Source organism: Crocodylus siamensis, chromosome 15, assembly GCF_052110815.1.
Source record: "Crocodylus siamensis isolate JL-2025a chromosome 15, ASM5211081v1, whole genome shotgun sequence".
Classification (NCBI taxonomy): domain Eukaryota; kingdom Metazoa; phylum Chordata; order Crocodylia; family Crocodylidae; genus Crocodylus; species Crocodylus siamensis.
The window spans coordinates 7570001-7597688 of NC_143409.1; the positions used below are offsets into that span (position 1 = coordinate 7570001).

The following is a 27688-nucleotide window of genomic DNA, read 5'->3' on the forward strand; positions in this document are numbered from 1 at the left end:
TCATCACTGCCAGTAAATATGGGTCATACTGCCTCCCACCACTGCAGTCCTGCTGTCTTGCGGTGATGCTTATTGTGTTGTTATTACAGCAGCTGATAGTCCGCAGCACCCTCGGTCACAGCTGCAGGGGCCTGTTGCGTTCAGGAGGATTACACGGGCATCGCTGAAGGCTGAAACTGGCTCTGCATGTAGAGGTGCTGTGCAAGCCCGGATTGAAGCCGGCACACCAGTGTCTGGTGGTGCAGGGCCTGCAGTGCCCACAGCAACAGCACCCGGCAAATATTTTGTTGTGCGGGTGAATTAAGCCGCTGTGTCTAAATGCCATCAGTGGGGCAGCCCTTTGGAGTAATGCAGTACCTTTTTAATTACAGTCACTTTTCATCCCAGCTCTGCTTTCAAAAGGTTTCTTTATACGCAGAAGTAAAACTCTTCCCCCCCCCCACTTCGGCAAAATATTTCATTGGCCTGATTAACTGCATCCCATTCCCCGTGAACTTCTGAATAGCAGGTAAGATTAGTTGCGCACAAAGGAAATGCAAAGTATGGAGTCAGGATTTGCACTGCTGATTAGTACAAACACACAGGGCCCCACCCAGTTTATTTCTGTTTGAAAGAAAGTGGAGCTATTCATTAGTGCCAAGAGCCAGCATGACATTATATTTACTATGTGTTTAGGAATAACTGTTCCCTTTGATGTAGCTGGGGACCCTTGAACTTTAGAAAGCAGTGCGTTCATATGTCCTAAGGCATGCCTTAGTCCTTCAGGTCATTTAATCTTTTCCTCAAGCAAGTCCTTGTATGAGCAAGATCTGGGAAAAGTTTCCCAGTGCCAATTTAAAAAAAAAACAAAAAAAAAAAGCTCCAAAGGTGGCATCGGCTTTTATTCTCCTGGAAACCCAGCACCGAAAGGTTGAGAGTTTTTGCTTTTTAACCTTGGGGTCAGATCTCAAGCTGGTATAAATCAGCACGTCTCTGGTGACTGAAATGCTGCTCCCGCTGACTTTTGGTCCCCGTGCGCTTGGAATTTGCTACACATCTTTTATTTGAAATCCATTAATTCTGTGTGTGTGTGTTATATATAATGTATCTGTGTGTATATACGTATGTGTATATATGTGTGTGGGGAGGGTGTATGCATGTATATATATATGTGTGTGTGTGTGTGTGTGTGTATATATACACATCTGTATGTGTGTGTTAAAAAAGAATATAGGGGAAAGCCATGCAAATAAATAACTCTGAAGAGATCCCAGTTATATTGTTATATATATGTGACCTTGGATTTATAGAGCTACAATTTTGCTGATTTAAGCTTTTGATTTGACACAACTGTTTGTGTGTGCGTATGTAGGTGGTGAGAAGGAAGGAAAAGGGAAGAATCTGAAATCCATATGTATGTGGATGATACATATGGATGCTCTCATTTCCTCTCTGTCTCCCTCTGACAAATGCAGAATCAAAGCTTCTGTTAGCAAATTTTTACCTCGGCAATTCTCATAGACAAATTCCCGTAACGCAGCTTTAAAAAAATAAAATAAAATGAAGCTAAAGCCAGGAATGTCCTAATTAGTAACTGCTACCCCTGTTTTCTGCCAAAGAAAAGAGCCCATTTTTCAACAAATGCTATGAATAAATAAATAAAATTAACGAGAAAGCTAAAATATGTGTTGACTAAAAGGCTTTAAGCAACCCCCATTCCGACGCTGAGCCGCCCACATCCCGACTCCATCAAAGCGTTGCCTGGAAAACAGACTTTACCAAGCAACTCTCCCTCTTCTGTTTGAAACGGCCCCTTCCTTTAACAGCATCCACGTAAAAGATGGCTTGTGTGTTACCAGACAGTTCAGTATTTCAGAGGCAGAATTGTACCCAGAGCATGTGAGGAGGAGTCCTCTGAAACAGGAGACCCAGCAAGAGATTGATCAGAAACCACGCTTGGGAACTTCATCATCAATAATCCACCAAGATAGCAGTTCAGGAGTTGTGCTCTCCCCTTCCTAAAGCCCGCTGCTTTGATGGTGAGAGAAGGGCAGGCTGTGACTACCACCCCTGCCCCTTTCCAGCTAGCTAGCAGGCCCCTACGAGAGCCTGAGTAGGGAATAGGGCCTGCACACGCCATAGCATCATACTTAGCCCAGGCACTGGTGCTCAAGTGCCACGAGGGTCTTTGCATCTCAGCACTAGGGATCCCACAGAGGCCGTATAGACAATCCTGCATGTACTGTGGCGTAGTATTCCCGGCACGATTCCTTTGGAGCTGTTTGGAGAGGGACTGTGTCACCCAGCTATACTGCAGAGCAAACTTCAGTCTGCTTCTTTGTCCAGTAGCATCTTTTTCTTATCCTTTGTGTGCCTGTGCTGATTTAATTTATTTTTACATTGCTGGTGTATTGGGCACTTTCCCTACTCTCTGCCGTCTGATGGCTCACAAGGCCATCGCAAGCATGTGACTGCTCCAGCGTGGGTACCGTGATCTGTACAAACGTCTTAAATTCCTAATCCAATGACTTCTCTTTCCCAGCTGCCCAGTCTCTTCCTGTCCAGTGCTGCTCACTGTGCATCCGATTACTCTCTCCCTTCGCCTGCTAACCACTCTGCAGGAATATCATCCAGCCACCCCATCCTGGGTGCAGCCAACCCGCCCCCCATGCCCTGTGAGCTTATACGCATATGCAGTCCTCTTCCTCCTCCTGCCATCTCTAGGTTCCAGCTTCCCAAAGGATGGGGACCACATGGCAAAATACCATGTCCAGGTCCAGGGGCTGCCAAGGCTCCAGCTGAGCTGCTTTCCTCACCTAGTTTCCCCTGGCGTGAGTTCTGGCGGTTGTTGGGGCAGAGTCTGGCTCCTTTCCCTCTCTCTCGACCCAGATGGCTAAGAAAAGTAGGGCTGCTGGGGTCGTTATGCCTTGCAGGTGGCTGTGCCTGGGGCTCCCCTACATGCGTCTAAGCCAACGCGGGAGGTCAAGGCAAAGCTAGGCTGTTTATTCAGCGTCTAGTGTATCCACTGCAGTTCCCCAGTGGAGTCCAATATTTTGTTCCTGACGCTCCCAGCTCTCTTTGCGTGCAGCAGGGCTCCAGCTGCCTTTTGCACTCACTTTTGCACTCTCTTGCCAGTTGTATTGCTCTGCCCAGTGGTCCTTCTTTCAGGTCAGTAAGGAAGATGTGGCATCTGATCCAGTCCAACTCGGGGCCTTGCCTGCCGCCACCCCCATCCCCACCCCCTCAAACTCAACCCAAGCCTTGATTCCCGCTCTTCCAGCTGGTTGTCAGCCTGCCTGGCAGTTCCCCTGTCCGTGCCAATGCTGATGGCTTTCCAGGATTACTGCAGAGTGACTTTGGCCATCTAAATGGGGTTTACTTTATAAACATGCTTTCTCGTGGGAAGGTGGTTTTACAGGTACTTTTGACATTTAAATCCGGTGTCCCCTTGGTATGAAGCAGCTAGGATGCCTTGTTTTTTATATGAAGGTATTTTCGAGACTGATGGTTTGCGCTCGCTTCTCCAGCTCTTTGTGTCTTTTTATTGTATATCTGTTCTTGGACACTGGATGAATCTAGCGTTTTGCCAAAACTCCACAATTACTTTGCATTAAGATAGCTCTGGCAGACAGTAGCACATGATGACCCGTGGCTCAGTTCATTGACTTGGCTGACACTACACCAGCGCATGGAAGTCTGCATTAGATTCGAGCCTCAGATAAACCCTGCACAAAACAGCGTGTTTTCATTCAGCCAGGATGCTTGAGATCAGATTGTAGCCCCACGCCTCTGTGTTTAAATTCATGGCTCTTTGCTCTTAAACCTCATTCAGTGCAGCTGAGGTACTGCACAATCTCTCTGTGCTGCTTGGGGAACAAACGTGAGCTGAATTGGTTGCATTGTGCCCCTGTGCGCCTGCCTCTGGGCACAGGGGTTTAGGTCTCAAGACTGCGGTGAGGCTTTGCTTTTGGCTCAGCCTGGGTGCCAGCAACCTGTACGAGGAGTCAGGGCAAGCTTTGCTGAGTGATACTGGCAGATACATCCAGTTACCACCAAACACACGGTAAGGGATGCAGGTGTCTCTAGATTGAAAGGGAGTTAGGAGCTATGACAGGAGGTCTTGGCAGGAAACTTTAGTCAACTTGAAATGGAGGATTTATGATGTGCTCCTGATTTCGATTTGCTGCTAAAGACAAACAGCCTGCAAGGAGGAACAGTGAAGGCCAGATTTCCCACGTTTTCAAAGGACCTTCTAGCTTAAAATCCACCGGCCTTTTTGAGGGCCTAATTTACTACTCCGCTTCGGGAAGGAGGATCAGAACACGCTATATCGCAGGGTCTGGGTGTCCAAGGAGGACAGCTTTGAGATGTAACTGTGTTCTGCCAAGAGGTATTCATCTAAGGGGCCATCCCTGCTCCGGGGTTGGTTTGTGGCCCAGATGAGTTCAAACAATGGCAAAAAAGTCATTTTCCTAAGTCACTACTGGGGGAGTCCGGTCAGTCTGTGTAGGACCAAAGTTGCCTCTATGCTTCCCAAGCCACATTTGACAATGTCATTTACTCAGCCTGGCTGGAACCTGGAATTAGACGCTGGCCTGAAGACGCACTGTATCAAGATGGCCACAAAACTGCACAAATTGGAGAATTGGGTCAAAAGAAATCTCGTGAGGTCCAGCAAGGGCAAGTGCAAAGTCCTGCACTTAGGACAGAGCAATCCCATGCACCGGGACAGGCAGGAGGCCGATGGGCTGGGCAGCAGCTCTGCAGAAAAGGACCTGGGGGTGACAGTGGACAATAAGATGGATATGAGCAAGCGGTGTGCCTTGTTGCCAAGAAGGCTAATGGCATCCTGGGCTGCATTGGTAGGTGTGTTGCCAGCAGGGCAAGGGAAGTGATTATTCCCCTCTATTCGGCACTGGTGAGGCCACACCTGGAGTCTCATGTTCAGCTTTGGGCCCCCACTACAGAAAGGATGTGGACAAATTGGAGAGTGTCCAGTGGAGGCAAGGAGAATGGTTCGAGGGCTGGGGGACATGACTTGTGAGGAGAGGCAGAGGGAACTGGGCTTATTTAGTCTAGAGAAGGGGGATTTAATAGCAGCCTTCACCTCCCTGCGGGGGCGTTGCAAAGGGGATGGAGCTGGGCTGTTCTCAGTGGGGGCAGATGCCAGGACAAGGAGCAATGGGCTCAAGTTGCAGCAAGGGAAACTTAGGTTGGATATTAAGAGAAACCTTCTCAGTAGGAGGGTGGTGAAGCATTGGAATGGGTTACCTAGACAGGTGGTGGGATCTCCATCCTTAGAGGTTTTTAAGACCCAGCTTAACAAAGCCTCGGTTGGGATGATGTAGTTGGGGCTGGTCCTGCTTTGAGCAGGGGGTTGGACTAGATGTGACCTCTGGGATCCCATCCAACCCTCATTTTCTATGATGCTGTGATTTCAGGAGATCAGACTGATGCTCCATTTCAATATGGGATTGATGGGGGTCCATGAGCGCGGAGGGGAGAGGGGCAGGGCCGGCTGACCAATGAGGAAGCTTTTGAGAAGCTGGGAGCCTGCAAGCTCTGCATAGGGCTGGGCATCTCAGGGCTACCAGGCTCCATATCACAGAGCCCAGAAGCACTGAAAAGCCCTACTTTACACTAAGCCCTCAAGGGTGCCAGCCTCCTGGCTGGATGGGAACACTCAGCCAGGGCTCCCGGTGTGCTGGCAGAAACCCTGGGAAATTTGAGGGCGCCAGGCAATGCTGGGTCTCTCCAGCCATGAAGCATCCCTGCTCCATGACAGCCTGCAAGGCAGGTGAGCTGGCAAGGAACCAAGCCATCTTCCTTTGGAAACCTGCCTGCTTTCTGCCCAAAGATTTGATAAACACTGACGTGTTCCCATAGATCCTATGGATGTAGCGTTCTCCAGCAGAAAAATATCCCACTGGAAACCTGCCATTCAGCTCTGTTATATATCTGGGTGGTTCCTGGATGCTTAGCTCTTCCTTTCTCACTTCTTATAAGTGCAAGCTTTCTGTGGGCCTTTTTGCATTAGAAGAACCCTATTAGATTAACCTGTACCGTAGAGATGTGTGTGGGGCAATTTTTTTTTTTTGTTGAGATGTAGTATTGCCTGTGTGCGTGTGTGTGTGTGAGCTTGGGTTGAAGCCACCACGATAGAACAACTTGAGTGGAGTCCAGGCCCTATTGAAGTCAACAGCAAAACCCCTGAGAAGCGCAAAGGGGGCAAGGTTTTCAACCTTTATCTTTTCGAAGTTCGCATTTAACTGACTGTTAAATTACGGCTGCGTGCGTCAAACAGAGCGTGCTCTGCGTTAACATTTTTGCTCTGCTCAAAACCCACAAAGGTTAAAAAGCACGAAAAGCTATGAGCTTCTGAGTCTAAAAAGGAGAAAAAAAGAGATGATGTTAATTGTAGTTCTGGTTGAGATAATAGCATCCCTGGAGATAAACCTAAAATAATAGACTCAGCCATGTAATCTTCACTTCAAGCTAAAAATAGCCGAAATGGTGGTTAAATCTAAGCCATAATTATCAGGCTAGTGAAGCTGGTTTTGATTCATCAGAAGTGAGAATTTATGTTATGTTGAGGCTCTGAATATTTGAATCCCAGAACTGGAGAGAGATGAAGCTAGAGGGGCAAAGAACTGAATATAAATGAACTCACATATTTAGAGACACGGTATGTATTAGTAATCCAGTTAAAGGAACGGAGTGGTCCAGCAAGCCAGAACCTTATACAGGAAGATGCCCTTCTTTACAGTTTCATAGTTTCTAGGGTCAGAGGGACCTGAGCAGATCATCTAGTCCGACCCTCTGCCATGGCAGGAAAGAGTACTGGGGTCAAACGACGCCAGCAAGGTGTTCACCCAGCCTCCTCTTAAAGCCCCCCAGGGTAGGAGCCAGCACCACTTCTCTTGGAAGCTGGTTCCAGACCCTAGCCGCCCTGACCGTGAAGTAGCACCTCCTGATGTCTAACCTAAATCTCCCCTCTGCCAGCTTGTGACTGTTATTCCTCGTCACTCCTGGTAGCGCTCAGGGGAACAGGGACTCCCCCAATGTCTGCTGGTCCCCCCTGACTAGTTTGTAGACGACCACTAGATCCCCCTCACCCTTCTCCTGTGGAGGCTGAACAGGTTCAGGTCCTGTCGCCTCTCCCCATAGGACCTGCCCTGCTGCCCCCGATCATGCGAGTGGCCTCCTCTGGACCCTCTCCGTGGTGTCCACATCCCTCCTGAAGTGCGGCGCCCAGACCTGGACGCGGTACTCCAGCTGCGGCCTGACCAGAGCCGCATAGAGGGGGAGGATCACCTCCCTGGACCTGCTCGAGATGCATCTGTGGATGCACGACAAGGCGCGGTTGGCCTTCCTGACCGCGTCCCCACACTGCTGGCCCATGTTCGTCTTGGAGTCAGTGATGACCCCCAGATCCTTTTCTGCCTCTGCACTGCCGAGAAGGGAGCTCCCCAGCCTGTAGGTATGGTGCCGGTTCTTCCTCCCCAGGTGCAGCACCTTGCACTTGTCTGTGTTGAATCCTGCTGAGGAACAAACTGGTTCTTTAGCTGGGAGACTCGTTGTTACTCTTGTGGCTGGTCTTTTGGATCCTAATGCTGATCACTGCTATTTTGCTAGAAAATTAATACTGGCAGCCTGAAGTCCTAACAGTGTTGGTAGGTGGCACTATGTGGATGGGCTGGGAATTTAGGGTTTATGCTCTCTCAGTTCTCTTTCTTGCGTGTTACGTGAACTTTCCCAAGTCACATATCCTCTCATTGCACAGCAGAAAAAACTGTGGTGTTAACCCATGACCTCAGAAGTACCTCGCTGGCTTGTAAAACACTTTGGGCAGACTCAGTGAATTGATATTTTAATTTCTCAGTTATGTTTGCATATACCCAATGTGCATCATTTGTTTGGATGAGCTATAGTGGGTTGTATTTTGCATATATCTCTACTGGCTGGGGCAGTGCTGAGTAAAAAGGGGCTCTGATTCTGATTGGGGCATCTGGGTGCTCTTATCTTAAAGGATAGTGCACATTTTGAGTAACCCTTGTAAGTCAAGTGGAGTTCCTCCTGATTTACACTGGCACAGGGGCATAGTTAGGCCCAGTGTTTCACATGAATTTTACTTCGGTATTGGTTGACTGTGCTCAACTCCGCTCTAATTTAACTTTTTTTGCTAGACGTGGACAAGTAGGGCAGAGTTTCCTGCAAGTCCTGCTTTGAAAATGCTCTGCTGTGCTTCAACCCTTTCATGTGCTCACTTTTCGTGAACCTCCAAGTAAGCGAGTTCCTGCTTGGAAAGTCCATGGGAAGCCCACTGAAAACAGCAATGCCTTGTTGAGTTGGCTTGCATGAGAACTCACCAGATGGACTCACTAATCAGGTCCCAGAAGCAGGTCCATGAAACGTCTCAGAGCTGTCGCCCAGCTACAGATTGCTGCCAGAATTTATGTTTCCATCAGCCCCTACCGGTGGTGGCCATCACTCCGGAGAGCGAGGAACAACCAACTAACCCACTCACGAAGTTATAGAGGTGTACTATAACTTCAAGAGGTACACTCAGGAAAACTGTGATATGCGCTTGGGCTGGAGGCTACATTTGTGGGATGATTTATTAACGATGGATTCTCCACTAAGCTCTGCTTTCTGCTATGTCTGCTATACCTAAGGTGATCAGAGCACATCACGGAGACGTGCACTGGGGAATGATAAGCATGTACGTGGCTTGGCTTTATCTATGTATTTTTTTTTAACTCAACAGCATGGGGATGAGCCATGATGACGACCATTTAGCCTGTGCAGGGAGGTCACACATCATGTCCGGAGAGTGGGTGAAGGGCAGGAATCCCAGTGACCTTTCTTGGTCTTCCTGCAGCCGTGACGACCTCGAAAACTTCCTCAAGTAAGGACACGACGAGCAGGGCAAGTCCCGTATTTGCCGGGAGCTGGGATCTGATTTGAAATGGAAACACTGAGCTCATTTGTTAGAGCAGGGCCTGGCGGGGAGGGAGGTGAAGGCGGGGGGTGCATATGTGTAAAATTTCTGCACAGATGATTGAGTCTGCCTCCTTTTGCAGCCTCTTTGTATCCGAGGCTGGCAGAGAATACAGCAAAGAAACGGAAAATAGTATCTGCCCCATACGTCAGTGCACTGACAGCTTCTTGAACAGAAAACCATTTCACCTGTTTTAGAACTGCATCCCCTCCGTGCTCGCGGTGACAGGAATCAGTCTGGGAATACAGTAGATGGATGTCCTCAAAATGTCCTCCCTCTTTGGAAGGTCTTGACTGCTCTGTGCCGTTCAAATGGCCTGTTTTGTGAAAGCCGGAGAAAAGCTCATTTCTTAGAGAGTTCATTCAAAGTCATTCCCTCACCCCGAAGTGGGCACAGGACAGGAACTGTAAATTAACTTCCAGCTCCTTTTCCACCGCATCCATTGTTTGATTTCATTCACTTAGCAATTCAGAAAGGGTTTAAGCCAGTCAGATGGCTAGCTCATCATATACCAGAGCAAACACTCAGTTCCCCTGTAGCCCCAGATCTATAACTTAATGATCTGAGATGCATCTTTGGTTGCTCACAGTCAGCTGTGTCTCACTAAGGCACTCTGCTTGCTTGGTATAGGGAAGTGACACCTCCTCTGTGCCCATCCACCCCCTTTTCTTAATGGCATGCTTCACTCTTGCCCTCACCAGGTCCAAGGTCAGCACCTGCTTGCTGGTTACCGACCCCCGAAGCCAGTATGTGGTGCGGCTTCCTCACAAGCTGCCAGGGATGCACTACAGCGCAGATGAGCAGTGCCAGATCCTCTTTGGGACCAACGCCACTTTCTGTAAGAACATGGAGGTAAGAGAGGACCGGGGAAGCCTGGGAGTGAGGCTGGAGAAGGGAAGCACAGCTGGAAAGGAACTGAGGATGCAAGGACTCTTTACTGCAAACAGGCTGTGGGATTTTCCAGTGGAGTGCATCCTTGGCCCAGCTTGCTCTCATTGAAATGCACAGTAAAACTCCCATTGTCTTCGGTGTCAGTTTAGAGGGAAGCCAATGCTGAGTGTTTTTGAAGCTGCCACCCACAGAGATAATGTTAAAATCCCAGAGCCAGATCTGGAAGTCCTTATTCAGTTTACACTCTGCCTCAACACAGGCAAACCCTATCTGAAGTCAATGTGCCAGAATAAGAGGAGGTTCTCATGACACTTCTAGCCTTGCTGGAATTGGGCTGAGAGCCATTGCTAGGATCTAAATCTAATTCTCCTTTGCAGCAATACTAATGCATGAACCAGCTGGCTGATCAGTGATCACTGGACCTCTGCTCTTCCAGTGAGTCTACTAGGGAGGCAACATGGTCTAGTAGAAACAGTACCCGCTTGGGAGGCAGGATACCCACGTTCTTCTCCTGGCTCTGCCTCTCTCAGATTCACTGTCTGACTATGAACACGCCTCTTAACTTCTGTGCTTAACCTATATTCTCCTATTTTAAATAGGGATTACACAGGCCACACTTTTGCAATGTGTTGGCAGGGCTAGAGAAGAAAAGCATTAAGCATTTTAATTCTGCCGCCAGAACGAGGTGGTGACTCTCTACCCTATATTGTGTTTTACAGATGGCTAGCTTAGAGTAGCAGGAGTGACTGACAGATGTTTTGCCCTTTCACTGGGTAGCCAGTATTATTTTTTAGCAAGCCATCCCTTCGCCTTCTGAGAATTTCTGGAGCTTTGAACTGATTATGAAAAAGAAAATAATAATTATAAGCAAGGTTCCCAACCGCCAAATGAATAAAACTGTTGAACACGGGCAAGTCCTGGGAACAGGCTCAGAGTTTCACATTTGCTCTTGTATTTATTTTGGATCTGACAACTAGCTAACACAGAGCATGAAAACAATGAGAAAGGGGAGGCTGTGTTTTCTGAATCCATCAGGGATCAGACCACTGGGACTACTGTACTGGAAACAAGCTTTGAGCATATGTACCCTTTAAGGAAACCCCAGGAATACCTAGGAAGAGGAAAGTTCATCCATACTTATGAGTACCAGCCTGCTGGCCCAGATTTTGTAGAGAGATTTGCTGCATTCCTTGTTGCAGTAAAGGACTGCCATTCTTGGATGCTCTCCTCGCATTGGGAAATGCCAGCCTGCTGCCAGCTAATCAGTTTTTCTCATGCTGAAATAGCATCTCCTAAAATAGTGTTCTGGAAATTCCTCCTGCACGATGTACTTGTTAGTATATCAGATCAGCAGACAATATTCTTCTGTGTTAGGCACAGATGACTAGAATTTTGTTTGGCCCCTGGTGATTTTAATTTAGTCTTAGGATTTTACATCTTTAAAACATAAGCAACACTCCCTCCCCCCCACCTCTATTTATAAATAATTTAGAGTAATTTCTCATGAGAAGTCTGGACACTTTCTCATGAGAAATTTGAACAGAAGTCTGAGTATTTCTGATCCTGAATGCAGTACTTCTGAGTTAACTGGCCACCATCTGGGAAGGTATGTACCACTGACTTCATACACCATTGCACTGTATTGATATGTGCATGCCCTTAAGCTACTCTGAACTGGTGTTTGCATTCAGTGAACTGAAATATGTTGTAGGAAACTCTTGGCTTTCATTCTGAAACCCTTTACATTTCTGCTCACTTCATCTTTGTATCTCTCATGCCTCATCTACAGAATGCTTGTATTGTAAGTCTCTAAGCTGTCTACAAAAATATGAACCAAAAAAAATTGGCACCGGTCATTGGCATTAGCTGTAGAAATTATTGGCAAACATCGTTGTCTCCTCTTTTAGCCAATGGTAATGTGGTATTTTTAATTCAATAAAGTATTAAAAAAATCTAAATGAAAAAGTAATATGATAAACATTTGACAATAAATATTTTTTGCAAAAAGGAAATAAACTTCAGGAAATTTGCCTACTCAATCTTTTTATGATTACAAGCGCCTTCTGTCTACATTCTCATCTAATAAAGAGACCTACATTATAACTTTCCACCAAGAGATAAAAGAGCTCCATAATTATGTAAGGCAAACTAGAGTTCTCTATATTCAACAAATTCATGTAATCTGACTGTGGAACAAAAATCCCAGAGATTTGATGAATTCAGAATATAACCATCTTTAGAAAATACTGAAGAGGCTCCCTGTTTGATAAGCTTTTTTGCATGAAAGCATTCAGGTCCAGATCTCTAATGGTATCTAAGCACCTAATTAAGGAGGTACCTTAGTATCTATGCGGATCTAAGCCATAGGTACTACAGTTATGAACAGAAATATTGATCTCTAAGGTAGATAAAGAATTTAACAGATTTCATAGACAATAGGGCTGGAAGGGACCTCAAAAGACCATCCAGTCCAGCCCCCACCCGAAGGGCAGGAAGTCAGCTGGGGTCATAGGATCCCAGCAAGAAAAACATCCACGTTTCTCTTAAAGATGTAAAAAGTAGGTGCTTGAACCACCTCCGGCAGCAGTCTGTTCCAGACCTTGGGGGCTCAGACAGTAAAGAAGTTCTTCCTTGTGTCCAGCCTGAAATGGTCCTGTAGGAGTTTGTAACCGTTCGACCTTGTCATCCCTTGGGGCGCTCTCCTATGTTAACAGCCATTCCCCCAGATCCTGGTGAGCACCCCTTAACTTAGGCAGCCACCAGGTCCCCCCTGAGCCTGCGCTTTTCCAGGTTAAAGAGCCCCATGGCTCTCAGCCTGTCGTCGTAAGGTCTGTTTTCCTGACCTCTGATCATGCACGTGGCTCTTCTCTGCACTCCCTCAAGCTCTCCACAACTGTTTTGAATTGTGGAGCCCAAAACTGGACGCAGTACTCCAGCTGAGGCCTCACCAAGGCCGAGTACAAGGGGAGAATGACGTCCCGGGATTTGCTCGAGAAGCATCTATGGATGCACGCCAGCATTTTGGTTGCTTTATTAGCTGCAGCATCACACTGAAGGCTCATGTTCATCTTGTGGTCAGTGATGACCCCCAAGTCTCTTTCTTCCATAGTGCTAGCCAGCGTAGCACTGCCGAGCCTATAAGCATGCTGTGGGTTTTTCCTCCCAAGGTGGAGAACCTTGCATTTTTCGGTGTTAAACACCATGAGGTTCTCGTCCGCCCATTTGCTGAGCCTGTCAAGATCTGCCTGGATCACCCGCCTATCTTCTGGCGTGGATGCGTTGCCACAAAGTTTGGTGTCACCGGCAAACTTGGCCAGTCTGCTTCTGACCCCAATGTCCACATCATTAATGAAGATGTTGAATAGTATAGGCCCAAGGACAGAGCCTTAGGGGACCCCCCTGGTCACAGGGCACCATGACAATTGACTTCCGTTGACCACCTCCCTCTGGGTCTGACCACATTTTCTATATTGTTTAAATGGTCAGACAAGTGAGGGTGAACGACATTATAATTCTAAAACCCTGGGTCACTGAAATTCACAGGGAAATCCATTAGAAAGGCAGATCCTAGCCTAGGTTTTTCTACAAGGGCTGCTTGTTTCACGTCTGCTCTTTTTTTTTCCAGAGTTCAGATTGAAAGGGAGAAGCAATGATCCTCCTGAAGTTTTCCCCCCTCCCCATAATCAAAACCTCACTCACCTGGGAGGCCAAAATGAAATTCTGCTCAAAACAGGTCTCACTACTACGAACCCCCCTCTTCCTTTCCTTCTCTTTTCTCTGTTCATTAGTGACACAGCAAAGCAAACAGTGCTGTGTCACCATCCTTAGGCTCAACAGCATCTCAAAATAAACATAGCAATACCCTATAGCAAACCCCCACCCCCCAACCAAATAGCAAAATAGCAATACCTTTTTTACAGCTGCTGTTTCAGGCTGTCTTACAAAGTAAGGCAATCAGCCTTGAATCTTTTTCTACTGAGTCTGAATTTTTGACGCTTCCCGTATAAGGGTTAAGTTACACTTAGACCCTTCTGAATGTGTGGAAGGTTACGTGGCGTTCAGGTGAGAGCGTGCTGTGAGCAGTCGCATGGGATTAATACTATTTCTTGCCTGCCCTGTTCTGACTTGCCCATAGTGGGCTGGCAAGCAGGGGCATGGCTAGGAGCCAAGGGATGACGAGGTCGAACGGTCACAAACTCCTGCGAGACCGTTTCAGGCTGGACATAAGGAAGAATTTCTTTACTGTCCGAGCCCCCAAGGTCTGGAACAGTCTGCCAGCGGAGGTGGTTCAAGCACCTACATTGAACACCTTCAAGAGTAAATTGGACGCTTATCTTGCTGGGATCCTATGACCCCAGCTGACTTCCCGAGGTCCCTTCCAGCCCTAATGTCTATGAAATCTATGAAATCTACCCCTGCTCTGGGTGGGGATGGGGACTTGTAGTGGTGCATCCTGGGATTCTGGATGAATACAAATTGCTCATTTTATCTCCTTGTAGCCACCTAAGGTTATTCTAGCATGAGCTAGGTAGCACAGCCGAGTCAACCTTCCTCTGAAGTGAGATACCCAGCAGGCACTTAGCACGAGTTAATGAACTTTAATGTGCAAACACTTCATTTTAAATGTCCTTAGTATGGTCTAAGTGTCACGTGTAACTTCACCCTTAATAATCATACGTGTTAGTGAGCTGGGCACAGTGCTTTCAGTGGAGAAGTTTGGCACTTACTATGAAAATTTCAGCCTTGATTCACCTCGGGTGCCTATCCATGTGCTCCAGCATGTTCTGAGTAGATTAATCGAGTCTGCTGGAGCAATCGGATTCGAGCTCTCCAGCATACGGCAGTGTCGCGTGTATTCAGCATCCCACATTTCACAGTGACCGCAGGGGCACTTTAACTTGTGGCGGAATGCCGGGCTAGCGGTTCTGGCACCGCTTAGGGGAGCCACGGGCTTTGCGGAGCTGTGCGAGCGTGCGGCTTGTGGGGCGGGATTGAGGTAGCTTTATAGCCGCCCTCGAGGTTCGCCGAGTTGGCACAAGTAGACGACTTAGAGTAAGTTGTTAGTGTTCCTTAATTTTTAGGGTGTCCGCTGGTTCATGAGGTTCCAGAGCCAGCCCTTGCTCTCCAACAGTGGAGCTGGTCCAAAGCTAGGTGCGGCTGCCGGCTCCGTAGTCCCAGAACTGGTCAACAGCTCATGAGTGGGATATACAGTACAAAACTGTAACACGGTGAATCGTTGTCAGTTGTCGGATTTTCGAGGCCTTTGTCTTCGCTGGGGTACGCCCAGGCGGGGAGGCTGGGAACCGGTCTGTAGGATGATCAGGCCTAGAGAGTTTTCCGGTCGTCGTCTCTGCTGCTTCCTGCTTTTCTGCCTCTTTTATAGATGTTCGTTGGACTGCCTCTATGACACTAACTATGATATAAGCTAAACATACAGAGATAGGATAATTTTCTTTTACATAATAGTTACTAGGCAGATTCTCTGCACAAGTTTCATTTCTTCAGTACTGACACTTTTTAGATAAGAAGTAAAATGTATAGAGTACACTGTGAGGCCTACTGCCAGCAGAGCATAGTACCAGGCACTTGTTTAGACTAACAGTGAAAATTGCAAGGCAGCAAAAAGCGGTACCAGGCACTTGCTTTGGTTAACAGCAAAGCCCTCAAGGTTACTTAAATGTGAGAGTGCCACCCGGCAGTTACATAGAAAAGAAAGGAAATATAATATAAAATTTAAATAATATAAAACAGTTACATGCTTAATAATATAGGACAGTTACATGCCCCCGTGCCGTGGGGCAGTGGAACATTTATGTAGTGGTCTCATTTAAAAATGGGTTAATGGCGAATAACTCTTTTTCTTCGTTGGGTTTGCTGGAAGGTTCAATGTTATTTTCATAAATGACCGGCAAGCGAGTATATACAAAGGTAGAAAGTGTAGTTATACGATTTTTGATTACATTAAAAAGACAAGAAAAAATACATATTACTATTATTATAAAAATAAAAGTGCCCAAAATAGGTATAAGTATGGGGAGAAAACATTTAGAGATGTCAAAGCCAAACCAGTCAAATAAATTATTAAACCAGCTTTCTTTCTTCGTGGTCATGTCTCGAAGTTGGGTGGAGAGCGTTTCGAGATTATTTAAAACTTGGGTTAAATTACCTCCATCTTGGGGAGTGAATTAAAGGCAACAATGTGAGTCATTTTTAAACATAGCACATAAACCTCCGTGCTCAAGTAAAAGATAATCTAAGCCTAATCGATTATAATACACTGCCACTTGAATCTTTTTGAATGACTCATCAATATTTCGGAATCCTTTGGTAACTAGGTTGGTGAGGTTAGCAACGGTTTCAGTTAAAAAGACAATTTTGTACGTATTCATTTTTGACCCATACGTCCAGGGAAAATATGTGCCTACTTTGTCCCACGAATCCATTAGAGTCCAGGCATAATCGACTTGTTCGTGTGTGAGGGAGGCTCGTTTTGCATGAGAGAGACTAGATTCTTTATGAATGGTGGTGGTGGGGTTTTTTTGACCTACTTGGAGTCCTTTTAGGCTCCACAAGGAGGTTACAGGAGTTAGGGTTTCACTAGCAGTAAGAACGGGGTATGTACTGGTAACATTGGTTTTAAGGTTAAACCAAACCCAGCTGGGGGGTAAAAGTCCCTTTAGTACTGGGTAATTGCAGGAGGGTGAATCTTTTTCACTACTTGCTTTACTGAAATTGTTGGAGTTTTTAAAGTCGTTCCAAAGACAGGGGACGGCTAGGTCTGCATAAAGAACTCCTGGTTGTGGCGCAGAAAATGGACAAGGTTTAGATTTAAAGCGCTTACATTCGCTGTCACAACGTTGGGCATACTTAAGGTAACTTGGTGTCATTAGCCAAATTGGGGTTGAGCTGTTAGTCTTACAACAGTTGGGACGGTTCTTTTCTTTGGGATTTAGTGGGTTATGGGTAGAACACTGAGGCCATAACGCGTGAAAAATACTACATAACATACGTATATTGTGTTGCATTTTTGGTTCTACTAGGGAAACGTTTAGGGCGGTGGTCCAGTTAGCTTGAAGACGACGAAGGCAATTTCCAATTTGGGAGAGGGAAGTATTAGTTAGAGTAACGCGGAGCGTCTCTAGAACTGTTATTATGGGGGTGGAACAGTTAATGGTGTTGGCAGGGCAATGTGGTCCAATGCAGATATATGGCCATTTGAGTGTGGGGACAAAGACAGAAGCACTAATAGTAAAAGGTAACCCTGAAACATCTGCTGAAGGAAGGTTACAACAGGAAAGATTGAGATAGTGAGATATATTAACACTAGACGATGGTCGTCCAGGATGGGTAATAATGCCGGTGTCTGTCGTCGCCGTGAGTTTTGGGAAGCAGAGTCGATAGTCTATTGTTGAGTTTTCAGTTCCTTCAAAGTAGTGACACTCTGTGGTAGAAAGGGCTAGTAGTGTCAGAAATGAGTTTTGTTGAGATATGCTTGGGACAAAATATAAGATCCAACAAATGACAAGAGTTATAATAAGATTTAGGTAAATTATAGTAAATGTTAGTTTAGAATCGTGAGTGCTATCGGTGTGTTTTAGGTGGTAGATGGTTTAGTACAGTGGTTGTGACGGTCATACGCAGGGATAGTGTTGGCAGAACGATGAAAAGGCTGGCCGATGTATTGCGTTATCAGGGAATACAGCCACTTCTTCGGAGGAGTGGTTCTTACGAAGTTGAGGCGCGTATACGAGGTGGGTGATGGGCGTTTCCCGAACGGCTGTCCCATGCGATATACCTGTAGAGAAAATGAGATAATTAAGGAAAGGTATAAAGGCTGTGTATAATAAAATAGCTAATCTTTTATTTCAGAACGACGACTCAGCCAATTGTGATGGGCTAGTAATGTCTTGTTGGGCACGTCAGTTTTAACATGGTAGGTGTTTGGATAGGTTCCTGCAGATTGTATTATCCCTTGGTATAGCAGCTGCTTCTTTTCATTAGGTCCTGGTACGGCTACCCAGACGAGTTCTTCCGGCTGGAATCGGGGTTCCCACGGTTCTGGTGTTTCTTGCTTTCTGTTGGTCCATAATGACTTGTCTTCATTTAGTTGGATCAGAATTTGTGCTAGACAGCTTGTCCAACTTGAATATGTGCCGTTTCCTGTTAGTCAGAGTTTTTCTTTGAGGATGCCTATGAAATGTTCAACGACACCATTTGACTGTGGGTGATATGGGATGTGAGTGTGCCAGACAATGTTGTAGGTACTGCAAAAAGCTGCTATGGCTTTCGACGTGAAGGGTGGTCCTCTGTCGGATTGGATCTCGTTTGGCACTTGCCAGAGGCTCATGGCCTGGAGTAGCGCAAAGCAGACGGCTTTAGCGGTAGTCTTCGTAAGAGGGATGCATTGTAATTGTCTGGTGCCTAGATCGACTAGGACTAATGCCTTGGCCTGACGCTTAACTCCAGGGAGTGGTTCCATGAGATCAACTTGCCACGTCTTTCCTGGGGAAAAATACTTTGGGTCAAATGCTCGTTTGGCTGATGCGGTTGGCGTAGTCTTGACTTTGTTGCATATATAACAGGTTTGACTCCGTGCTTTCCAATCATGGAGTGTGATGGTAAATGGTGGTGTTTCGGCGGTTATTCGCTTCCATTTGAGATGGGCTTTGTTGGGGCTGGGATGGCTCCAGAATTCATGTAGCCATTGCACTAAGTGTTGGTTACTGACATCTGTCTTAGTGAGGATGGCTGCTGCAACTTGTTGTGATCGATCTGCTGTTTTCTTGATGGCTTCTGCACGCTTCTCTGGGTCTTGTAACACGGCGTCGATGTGGGTGTGGACTGGGTCGGTATCTGGTCGGTGAGAGCGAGTGTGTTGTAGCAGAGGTATGGTTTTAAATTGAGACAATATAGTGAAGATTACATTCCATAAGGGTTGGTTCTCTGTGGCCTGTGCTTGCCCAGTTAATATTTTGTAGATATATTGAGAGTCAATGGCTATTACAGGGACAGGTTCATGGACATTATGGGCGTCTAAGCAGTGTTGGAGGGCTCCTTTGAATGCGAGAAGTTCTTCGAGTTGTGCATTTGGAGGTGGGGCTGCAGGCTCTACTTCAATGTATTGGCACGGGCTACAGAAGAATCCATGTGCTCCACCATGGGCTGTACTTCCGTCTGATGCTATCCAAGCGGGTAGAATGGTGCCATACGTTAGTAAAAGGTTTTGATGAGGAAGGGAAGGTGTTGATTTTGCTGGCGCCTCTTTCGTCTTCCAATGGTGGAAGTGGAAATGGAAGACTTGTACTAACTCTTGCCAGGTGGTACTTAGGCCGTGAAAAGTTGGGTCCAGTCGTTCAGGAATGAGAAGTGGAAGTAGTGTAATGCCTGATCCGGTGAGGGTTCCGGTGGTTGTAGAGATGTTGGCATAGGCGGCTATGGCAAGCTGGGATGCCAGTAAGAGGGTTCCTGTGACTCCATATCAAAGTTGGGATGGTTGCATAGCTTTGTAGGTTGAGAATACTAATTCGTTAGCATTGGTAGTGCCAGTTGCCCAGAGTATTTGACTTGTATGTCCAAGGGTAACAGTTATGGACTCATTGGGGCTGACGCTGCGGAGAACTGTGGTTGAGGTGGCCTCTAAGAGTTCTTGTAATTTATCACAGTCGTGGATGGGGTCCCATATGCTTCGGGCGTTAGTTTTAGCGCGTAGTTGCTAATGTAGACATGCAATGATTTCTTGATGACTTGTTGGGATATGAGCTCTGTGCCAGTTTAGTTGGCCTAGAAATTGTTGAATTTCTTTTCTCATTGGGGTAGTACCTTTGACCCAGGGGATGGTTGGAGTCATGTGCGTTGTTGCTTTGCGAGTTTCCCGATCGAATACTTCGCCAAGGAAGGAAGTATGTGGCTTTGCTGTGAGTTGAGATTTTTGCATGTTTACAGTCCATCCATGGGCTTGTAAGTGATGTATTAGTTTTTCTGTAGTTTGGGTTACTGCTTCTGGAGTTCTCCCCATGATAGCGATGTTGCCTACATAACTCCAGATCTGGACGTTACCAGGTGTAGAGAAGGCTTCAAGGGTGGTGTTGATGGCTGCTGTGGCTACTGCTGGTGAATTGCAGTACCCTTGGGGGCAGCCATTCCATTTAAACATTTGTCCATTTACACACGTGTTAAGTATCCCGACGTCATCGATGATGGGGATAGAGAAGAACATGTTTTTGAGGTCTAAGGTACTTCCAAACCATGGGGTCGCCTGGTAAGCTATCATCTCGCTTAAAGTCTGTGGTAGCGTTTTGAGGCTGGGCTGCGACAGAGTTTCTACTTGCTTGTTGGCGCGGCGATAGTCGACTACGAGTCGGGCTTCACTAGGGTCTCCAGGTTTTGCGATGCCCCATGCAGGTGACAAAAACTTAGCATGTGAAATTTTGGAAATGCGGCCTGCTGCTTGTAGTTCATTGAGGAGTTTTTGGAGTGACTCTTGGAGATGTGGCTTCGTAGGGATGGGTGTGTAACGCCACGACGGGTGATTGACGACTTTCGGCGTATGGGGTGCGATGCTCAATGTTTTACAGGGGCTGATTGGAAATGCTTGCATGAGTGTAGGCTTGAGATCGAATTTGAGGATCTCAGGGACACCGAGCAGGTTAACATCTCCTATTGCTGCTACGAACGATTTTCCTGTTGGGTGTTGTACACAGCGGCCTAACGTGACGCTGGCAACGGAGTTTAGGCCTTGTACGTGGATTCTTTTCTTGAGTGGGGTGTGAGGGGTAGATGGTTGAATGACTGAGTTTTGTGCTCTGGTGTCTAAGAGAAATTTAATTGCTATTGCCGTCTTGAGGCCTAGCGGGCCTTTATCGGATGAGTTACTCTTGATGAAAATAGTTGCATAGGGATGCTGATCGTGAAGTTGTCGAGGTTCGCCACCGAGGTTAACTGCCTTGGCGGCCTCTACTCTTTTTTTGGCTTTGGCTGGCAGTTAGGGTCCCACCCTAACTTGATGGCGAGGGTCAGCTGTTCTTCCTCTGACAGCTTTCGGAGAGTAGTCTTGTCTAGCCCGGATCGTCCTAATAGGAAGCTGAATCTTGCTCGTTCTAATGGTGTTCGAGTGGGTGGTCCTTGGGCTGGTGGTTGTTGGGGTGGATTACAAGCAGAGGGGTGATTTGGCTGTTGATTCGAGGGCTGTGTCCATATCGGTTGAGTTGGAAAGGCTGCTGCGGGAAACGGAGAAGGCGACTGAGGTGAGGCTCCGGTGGACGTAAAAGACTGCGGTTCCGCGATTAGACATGTTGTTTTAATATTCGACTGGCAGGGGAGTCTAGTTGGCGTTGTAAATGAAGAACAGTGCTGCTAGGCTTGCCAACAGCGGTAATCATTACTAGGCAAGCTGCTTGCCCAAACCCGGCTCCATAAACTTGGTATGCTTCTTCTACACCTTCCATGGTGATTGGGACTTTGCTGGGATCTAACATGTGGCCACTTGTCTGTAGTGGCTTTGAGATTTACGTCACCGACTGGGTTCTCTCTGGGATTCCATCGCAGGAAGGAGCAGCCTACCATAGCATAAATGAGTTGTAAAGCTCTCAGCTGCTCAAGCAGGGTGGAGAGTCCGTCGTGTACTCTATAGGGGCAGGTGAGAAGTGCTCCGACGGCTAGGGCAGCTGGCGATAACAGGGGCAATTTTTCTTCGGTATCTAGTATTCCAGTATCTACGCAGACTCCTCCGCTCCACCCGGATTGTCGCATCAGATACCGTGCTTTTGCCTCGTTGAGTGTTTCTATAGCGTGTACGACCACGAGGCGACCTAACCAGATGGCAGGGGTTTCATCTGGACTGATTCGTGTATCCATATAAAGTTCTCATAACTCGCTTCGGCTGTGGGTTCTGAAGATGATGGCCGTGCGTTCTGTTTTCACGGGGTCGCGAGGCTTTCTCTTAGCTTTTCTGTCTTCTGTATCCCGCTGGTCACTTCCGCCTTCGCTCTCTTCTTTTGTATCTTCTCTTTCTCCTCCTTCGTCCTCCCTTTCTCCTCCTTCGTCTTCAGAAGGAGAAGATGCATTTTCTTCTTCTCCTTCTTCCTCTTCAGTAATAACCTTTCGGGTTTGGGTGGTAACAGGTAGGGCAGCTTTTCGGGTGGTAGCAGGTAAGGCAGTTAATGGTGGAGCGGTCGGCGGCAACGTTGGATAGATTGTTGGTATCGGCGTGGCGATAACAGCTGGGGGGTTGAGTTCCGTGGCGATGGCGGCGCGGCGGCGGCTGGCGGTGGCTGGCAGTACTATGGCAACAGCTGGGGGATAGGGCAGCTTCATGGTGGTGATGATAACTGGAGGGCTAGGCTCTGAATAAGGGGGTGGTTCTTTACATAACTGGAGGGCTAGGCTCTGAATAGGGGGGTGGTTCTTTACATTCTGTGGGTGTATATTCTGGAGCGGTTGGAGCAGTCGGGGGGAGGCATGGAAGCAACTTTGCCTCCTTTAAGCACTCAGGGCCCTCTTCTGAGTGAGTCAGCATGCCCGATGCCTTTGCAGCTGCTAGTTCTGTGGTGTTGCGGCATGCAGCGTGGAGCTGCGACTCCAAGTCTCCCACAGCTCCTACAGCATTTATGAAGTGTCTCAACAAAACTTCTATTACTTTACCAGGTGCCAGTTCAGTTTTGTTAAAGAGTCTTTTCTTAGTTCCCCTCTTGGCTTCTAGTTCGCGGCGGCATCGGACTAGACTATCATAGGCCTTTCCGGTTTCAGGTATTTGCTGGGGGTTAATTTGGCCGGAGGGGTGTCTTCCTATGGCATTATGAAGGAGCCCTAAGATAGAGGCTTGTTCGTCGCTGGCTGGCAACGCGTCTCCTTTAGAAGGAAGAACGCCAGGGAGGGCTCCGTTTCCCCCTGCATTTACTGGGGAAAACATAACTTTGGGGTCGGCCATTACACACCCCAGGGCAGCAGCCGCTAGCGAGCATGTCCAGATTTTACTTTCTGGTTCGTTCACCCAAATGCGACCGGAGATGTGCGTTTTGGGGTCGCTATTGCCTGCCGCATGGTAGGCAAGATGATTCCAAAGATCATCAGAGGTCTGGGTGGGTGAACGGTGTCCCAGTCGCCAGGGACACATGCAGACTAGCATGGCCTGATCATCTACTTGGGATCCTGTTCGTGATGCCATGTGGCGAAATGCCGGGCTAGCAGTTCTGGCACCGCTTAGGGGAGCCGCGGGCTTTGCGGAGCTGTGCGAGCGCGCAGCTTGTGGGGTGGGATTGAGGTAGCTTTAAAGCCGCCCTCGAGGTTCGCCGAGTTGGCACAAGTAGACGACTTATAGATTTCATAGACATTAGAGCTGGAAGGGACCTCGGGAGATCATCGAGTCCAGCCCCCTGCCCAAAGGGCAGGAAGTCAGCTGGGGTCATAGGATCCCAGCAAGATAAGCTTCCAATTTACTCTTGAAGGTGTTCAATGTAGGTGCTTGAACCACCTCCGCTGGCAGGCTGTTCCAGACCTTGGGGGCTCAGACAGTAAAGAAATTCTTCCTTATGTCCAGCCTGAAACCGTCTTGCAGGAGTTTGTGACCGTTCGACCTCGTCATCCCTTGGGGCGCTCTGGTGAACAGACGTTCCCCCAGATCCTGGTGGTCACCCCTGATAAACTTATAGGTGGCCATCAGATCACCCCTGAGCCTGCGCTTTTCCAGGCTAAAGAGTCCCATGGCTCTCAGCCTGTCATCGTAAGATCTGTTTTCCCGACCTCTGATCATGCGCATGGCTCTCCGCTGGACTCTCTCAAGCTTCTCCACATCCTTTTTGAATTGTGGAGCCCAAAACTGGACGCAGTACTCCAGCTGCGGCCTCACCAAGGCCGAGTACAAGGGGAGAATGACGTCCCGGGATTTGCTCGAGAAGCATCTATGGATGCACGCCAGCATTTTGGTCGCTTTACTAGCCGCAGCATCGCATTGGAGGCTCATGTTCATCTTGTGGTCAATGATGACCCCCAAGTCTTTTTCTTCTCTAGTGCTAACCAACGTAGCACTGCCAAGCCTATAAGGGTGCTGCAGGTTTTTCCTCCCAAGGTGGAGAACCTTGCATTTTTCGGTGTTAAACACCATCAGGTTCTCGTCTGCCCATTTGCTGAGCTTGTCCAGGTCAGCCTGGATCACCCGCCTATCTTCTGGCGTGGATGCTTTGCCCCAAAGTTTGGTGTCATCGGCGAACTTGGCCAGTCCACTCCTGACTCCAATATCCACATTGTTAATGAAGATGTTGAACAGGATGGGTCCCAGGACAGAGCCTTGAGGACCCCACTGGTCACAGGGCACCACGATGAGTGACTGCCATCAATCACAACCCTCTGGGTCCGACCACGAAGCCAATTTCCCAGCCAGCAGATTGTGGTGGAGCCAAGGCCACAACTGGCCAGTTTGGCCAAGAGGTGATCATGGGATACCAGATAGCTTTTTTGAAGTCAAGATATTTGACATCAATCTCTTCTCCCTTGTCCAGGTGATAGGTCACCTGGTCATAGAAGGAAATGAGATTGGTCAAACAAGACCTACCCGCAACAAACTCGTGCTGGCTGTCCCTTAGGATGTTAGCCTGGGCCAGTCCCTCAAGGATGGCCTCCTTAATAAACTTTTCTAGGATCTTCCCCAGGATAGAATTCAGGCTAATGGGCCTGTAGTTAGCCGGATCCACTCTCCTCCCTTTCTTGAAGATTGGCACCACATTGGCCTTCTTCCAGTCTTCAGGCACTACACCAGAGTGCCAGGAGTTTTCAAAGACCCGTGCCAGGGGCTGGGCTATGACGCTCGCCAGCTCCTTGAGTGCCCTGAGGTGCAGGTTGTCAGGGCCGGCTGACTTGAAGGTATCCAGCTTCTCAAGGTGTTCCTTCACGAGGTCAGCATTGATGGAGGGTAGGGGATCCCCCTCACCCGGACCTCCCTGTCCCATAGCAGGCATGGGCATCCCATGGGACTGATGAAAGACTGACGCAAAGTACCTATTTAATAGGTTGGCTTTTTCCTGGGCGTCAGTTGTCAGTTAGAGTAAGTTAGAGTAAGTTGTTAGTGTTCCTTAATTTATAGGGTGTCCGCTGGTTCACGAGGTTCCAGCCCTTGCTCTCCAACAGTGGAACTAGTCCAAAGCTAGGTGCGGCTGCCGGCTCCATAGTCCCAGAATTGGTCAACGGCTCATTTAGATGGGATGTTAGTAATAGAAGTTCTTACAGAGTAGATATAAGGTAAAACAAAAAAGATTTTATTCACTCACCTGGCCTCACCCTCTTACGAGTAAGAGGGGAGGCCAGTTGGAACGAAGCTGCAGTAAATACAAGTATAGCGAGCGTAGGTATGCTGTCTAAGCTAGGATGAGAGGCAGTCGAGGAGTGGAGTCTCCGATGTTTCTTCAGTTACAGTATGCCGGATACAAAGGGGGTCTGTTGGTTCACAGGGTTCAGAGCCAGCCCTTGCCCTCCAACAGTGGAGCTGGTCCAAAGCTAGGTGCGGCTGCCGGCTCCGTAGTTCCAGAACTGGTCAACAGCTCATGAGTGGGATATACAGTACAAAACTGTAACACGGTGAATCGTTGTCAGTTGTCGGATTTTCGAGGCCTTTGTCTTCGCTGGGGTACGCCCAGGCGGGGAGGCTGGGAACCGGTCTGTAGGATGATCAGGCCTAGAGAGTTTTCCGGTCGTCGTCTCTGCTGCTTCCTGCTTTTCTGCCTCTTTTATAGATGTTCGTTGGACTGCCTCTATGACACTAACTATGATATAAGCTAAACATACAGAGATAGGATAATTTTCTTTTACATAATAGTTACTAGGCAGATTCTCTGCACAAGTTTTGTTTCTTCAATACTGACACTTTTTAGATAAGAAGTAAAATGTATAGAGTACACTGTGAGGCCTACTGCCAGCAGAGCATAGTACCAGGCACTTGTTTAGACTAACAGTGAAAACTGCAAGGCAGCAAAAAGCGGTACCAGGCACTTGCTTTGGTTAACAGCAAAGCCCTCAAGGTTACATAAATGTGAGAGTGCCACACGGCAGTTACATAGAAAAGAAAGGAAATATAATATAAAATTAAAATAATATAAAACAGTTACATGCTTAATAATATAGGACAGTTACATAACTAAAGCTCATTTAATGAGTTTTAGTTAAAGTGCCCCGTAGCCATTTTGAAATGCAGGATGCTGAATGCACATGACGCTGTGGCATTTTAATTAGAGTGGCTGCCCGGCAACTTCTCTAATTAAAACACTGCTCCACCCCCACCTCGGAGCACATGTATGCTGGAGTGCAAACCAGCAGCATCTAAAAGTTAAGTGCCTGTTGGCCAAACCCCCAGGAACCAGCTCTGTGCCCCTGCAAAAATCTCAGCATGCCAGTGAAAGGTCCTGAGCCTCACATGCACATCTTACTAGATGCTTTCCCAGTTCCTTTGGATACTGCTTCCAGATTTTAATGGAATAAATTAAAACCACACAACCAGCCAACAATACGTGGGGCTTTGTCAGTAAGCATCTTTCACAGATCATCCTCATTGTAATCCTTGACATGCCTTGTTTGCTGTCATCCTTTGCCTGGCATGTTGGACCTGATCCTGCTCCCTTTCCTAAAACAGGTTGCCCTTTTTGAAGGGTTTTAAAAGCAGACTTCTAGGCTAGGAGATCAGTCACAGGGAGGGTTGTGGGGGTGCAATCAGGCACAGACCAGTCATTTTTTATTTCATCGATTTCATAGATTGCGTAGACATTAGGGCTGGAAGGGACCTCAGGAGATCGAGTCCAGCCCCCTGCCCAAGGGGCAGGAAGTCAGCTGGGGTCATAGGATCCCAGCAAGATAAGCATCCAATTTACTCTTGGAGGTGTTCAATGTAGGTGCTTGAACCACCTCCGATGGCAGGCTGTTCCAGACCTTGGGGGCTCAGACAGTAAAGAAATTCTTCCTTATGTCCAGCCTGAAACGGTCTCGCAGGAGTTTGTGACCGTTCAACCTCGTCATCCCTTGGGGCGCTCTGGTGAACAGACGTTCTCCCAGATCCTGGTGGTCACCCCTGATAAACAGGGCCGGCTGACTTGAAGGTGTCCAGGCCCTCAAGATGTTCCTTCACGAGGTCAGCATTGATGGAGGGCAGGGGATCTCCCTCACCTGGACCACCCTGTCCCATAGCGGGCATGGGCATCCCATGGGACTGATGAAAGACTGACACAAAGTACCCATTTAATACATTGGCTTTTCCTGGGCGTCAGTTGTCAGCTGTCCCATCTGGTTCAGCAGGGGTCCAGTGTACTTTTCCTCCGGCTCCCCACATATCTGAAAAAGGACTTTTTATTGATGCTCGAAGCTAGTTGGAGTTCGGTTGCAGCCTTGGCTTTCCTGGTTTGCTCCCTGCAGGACCAGACCAGTGCAGAATAATAATTTGTTTCAAGAGCACTGTGTTCTTCTATGATGTTGTATAAATAATAAATGACATGTCTGCCAATAAATGACAAGCTCCTGAGTGGATGCAAATGTTTTTTGGATCATGCGCTGCTCATGTTGGTTCTGACATGGATCCAGGTGGCACTTGCAGGATTGACCTGGAAATCTGGCCATTGGGTAGGTGAAGCTGTGCTCACCCCTCAGTCGGTCTCTGTGTACATCTGTGGGAGACTGGCACATCAGCTTTGACTTTAGGGCCAGGGAAGAAGAAACACAGAAGTTTGCCAGTTCTCAATGGAGATGATTTCACCCGGGGTAATGTGCATTTTACCAAGCCTCACCTCTATGGATGTCAGGATTACATCCTTCTCCAGAGTGCTCTTGTTGCTTGCAAATGTATCAAAA

The 27688-nt window shown here is 47.6% G+C and overlaps 1 protein-coding gene across 2 annotated transcripts in view; it reads left to right on the forward strand.

The window, feature by feature from the left end:
* Positions 1-27688, forward strand: part of ADAMTS17 (ADAM metallopeptidase with thrombospondin type 1 motif 17) — a 274992-nt gene that overhangs the window by 113300 nt on the left and 134004 nt on the right. For both annotated transcript variants that reach the window (XM_090028144.1, XM_090028145.1), the window contains exons 9-10: positions 8747-8887; positions 9682-9832. In XM_090028144.1, coding sequence (XP_089884270.1) covers positions 8747-8887; positions 9682-9832 — 292 coding nt within the window. The remainder of the gene's footprint in view (positions 1-8746; positions 8888-9681; positions 9833-27688) is intronic.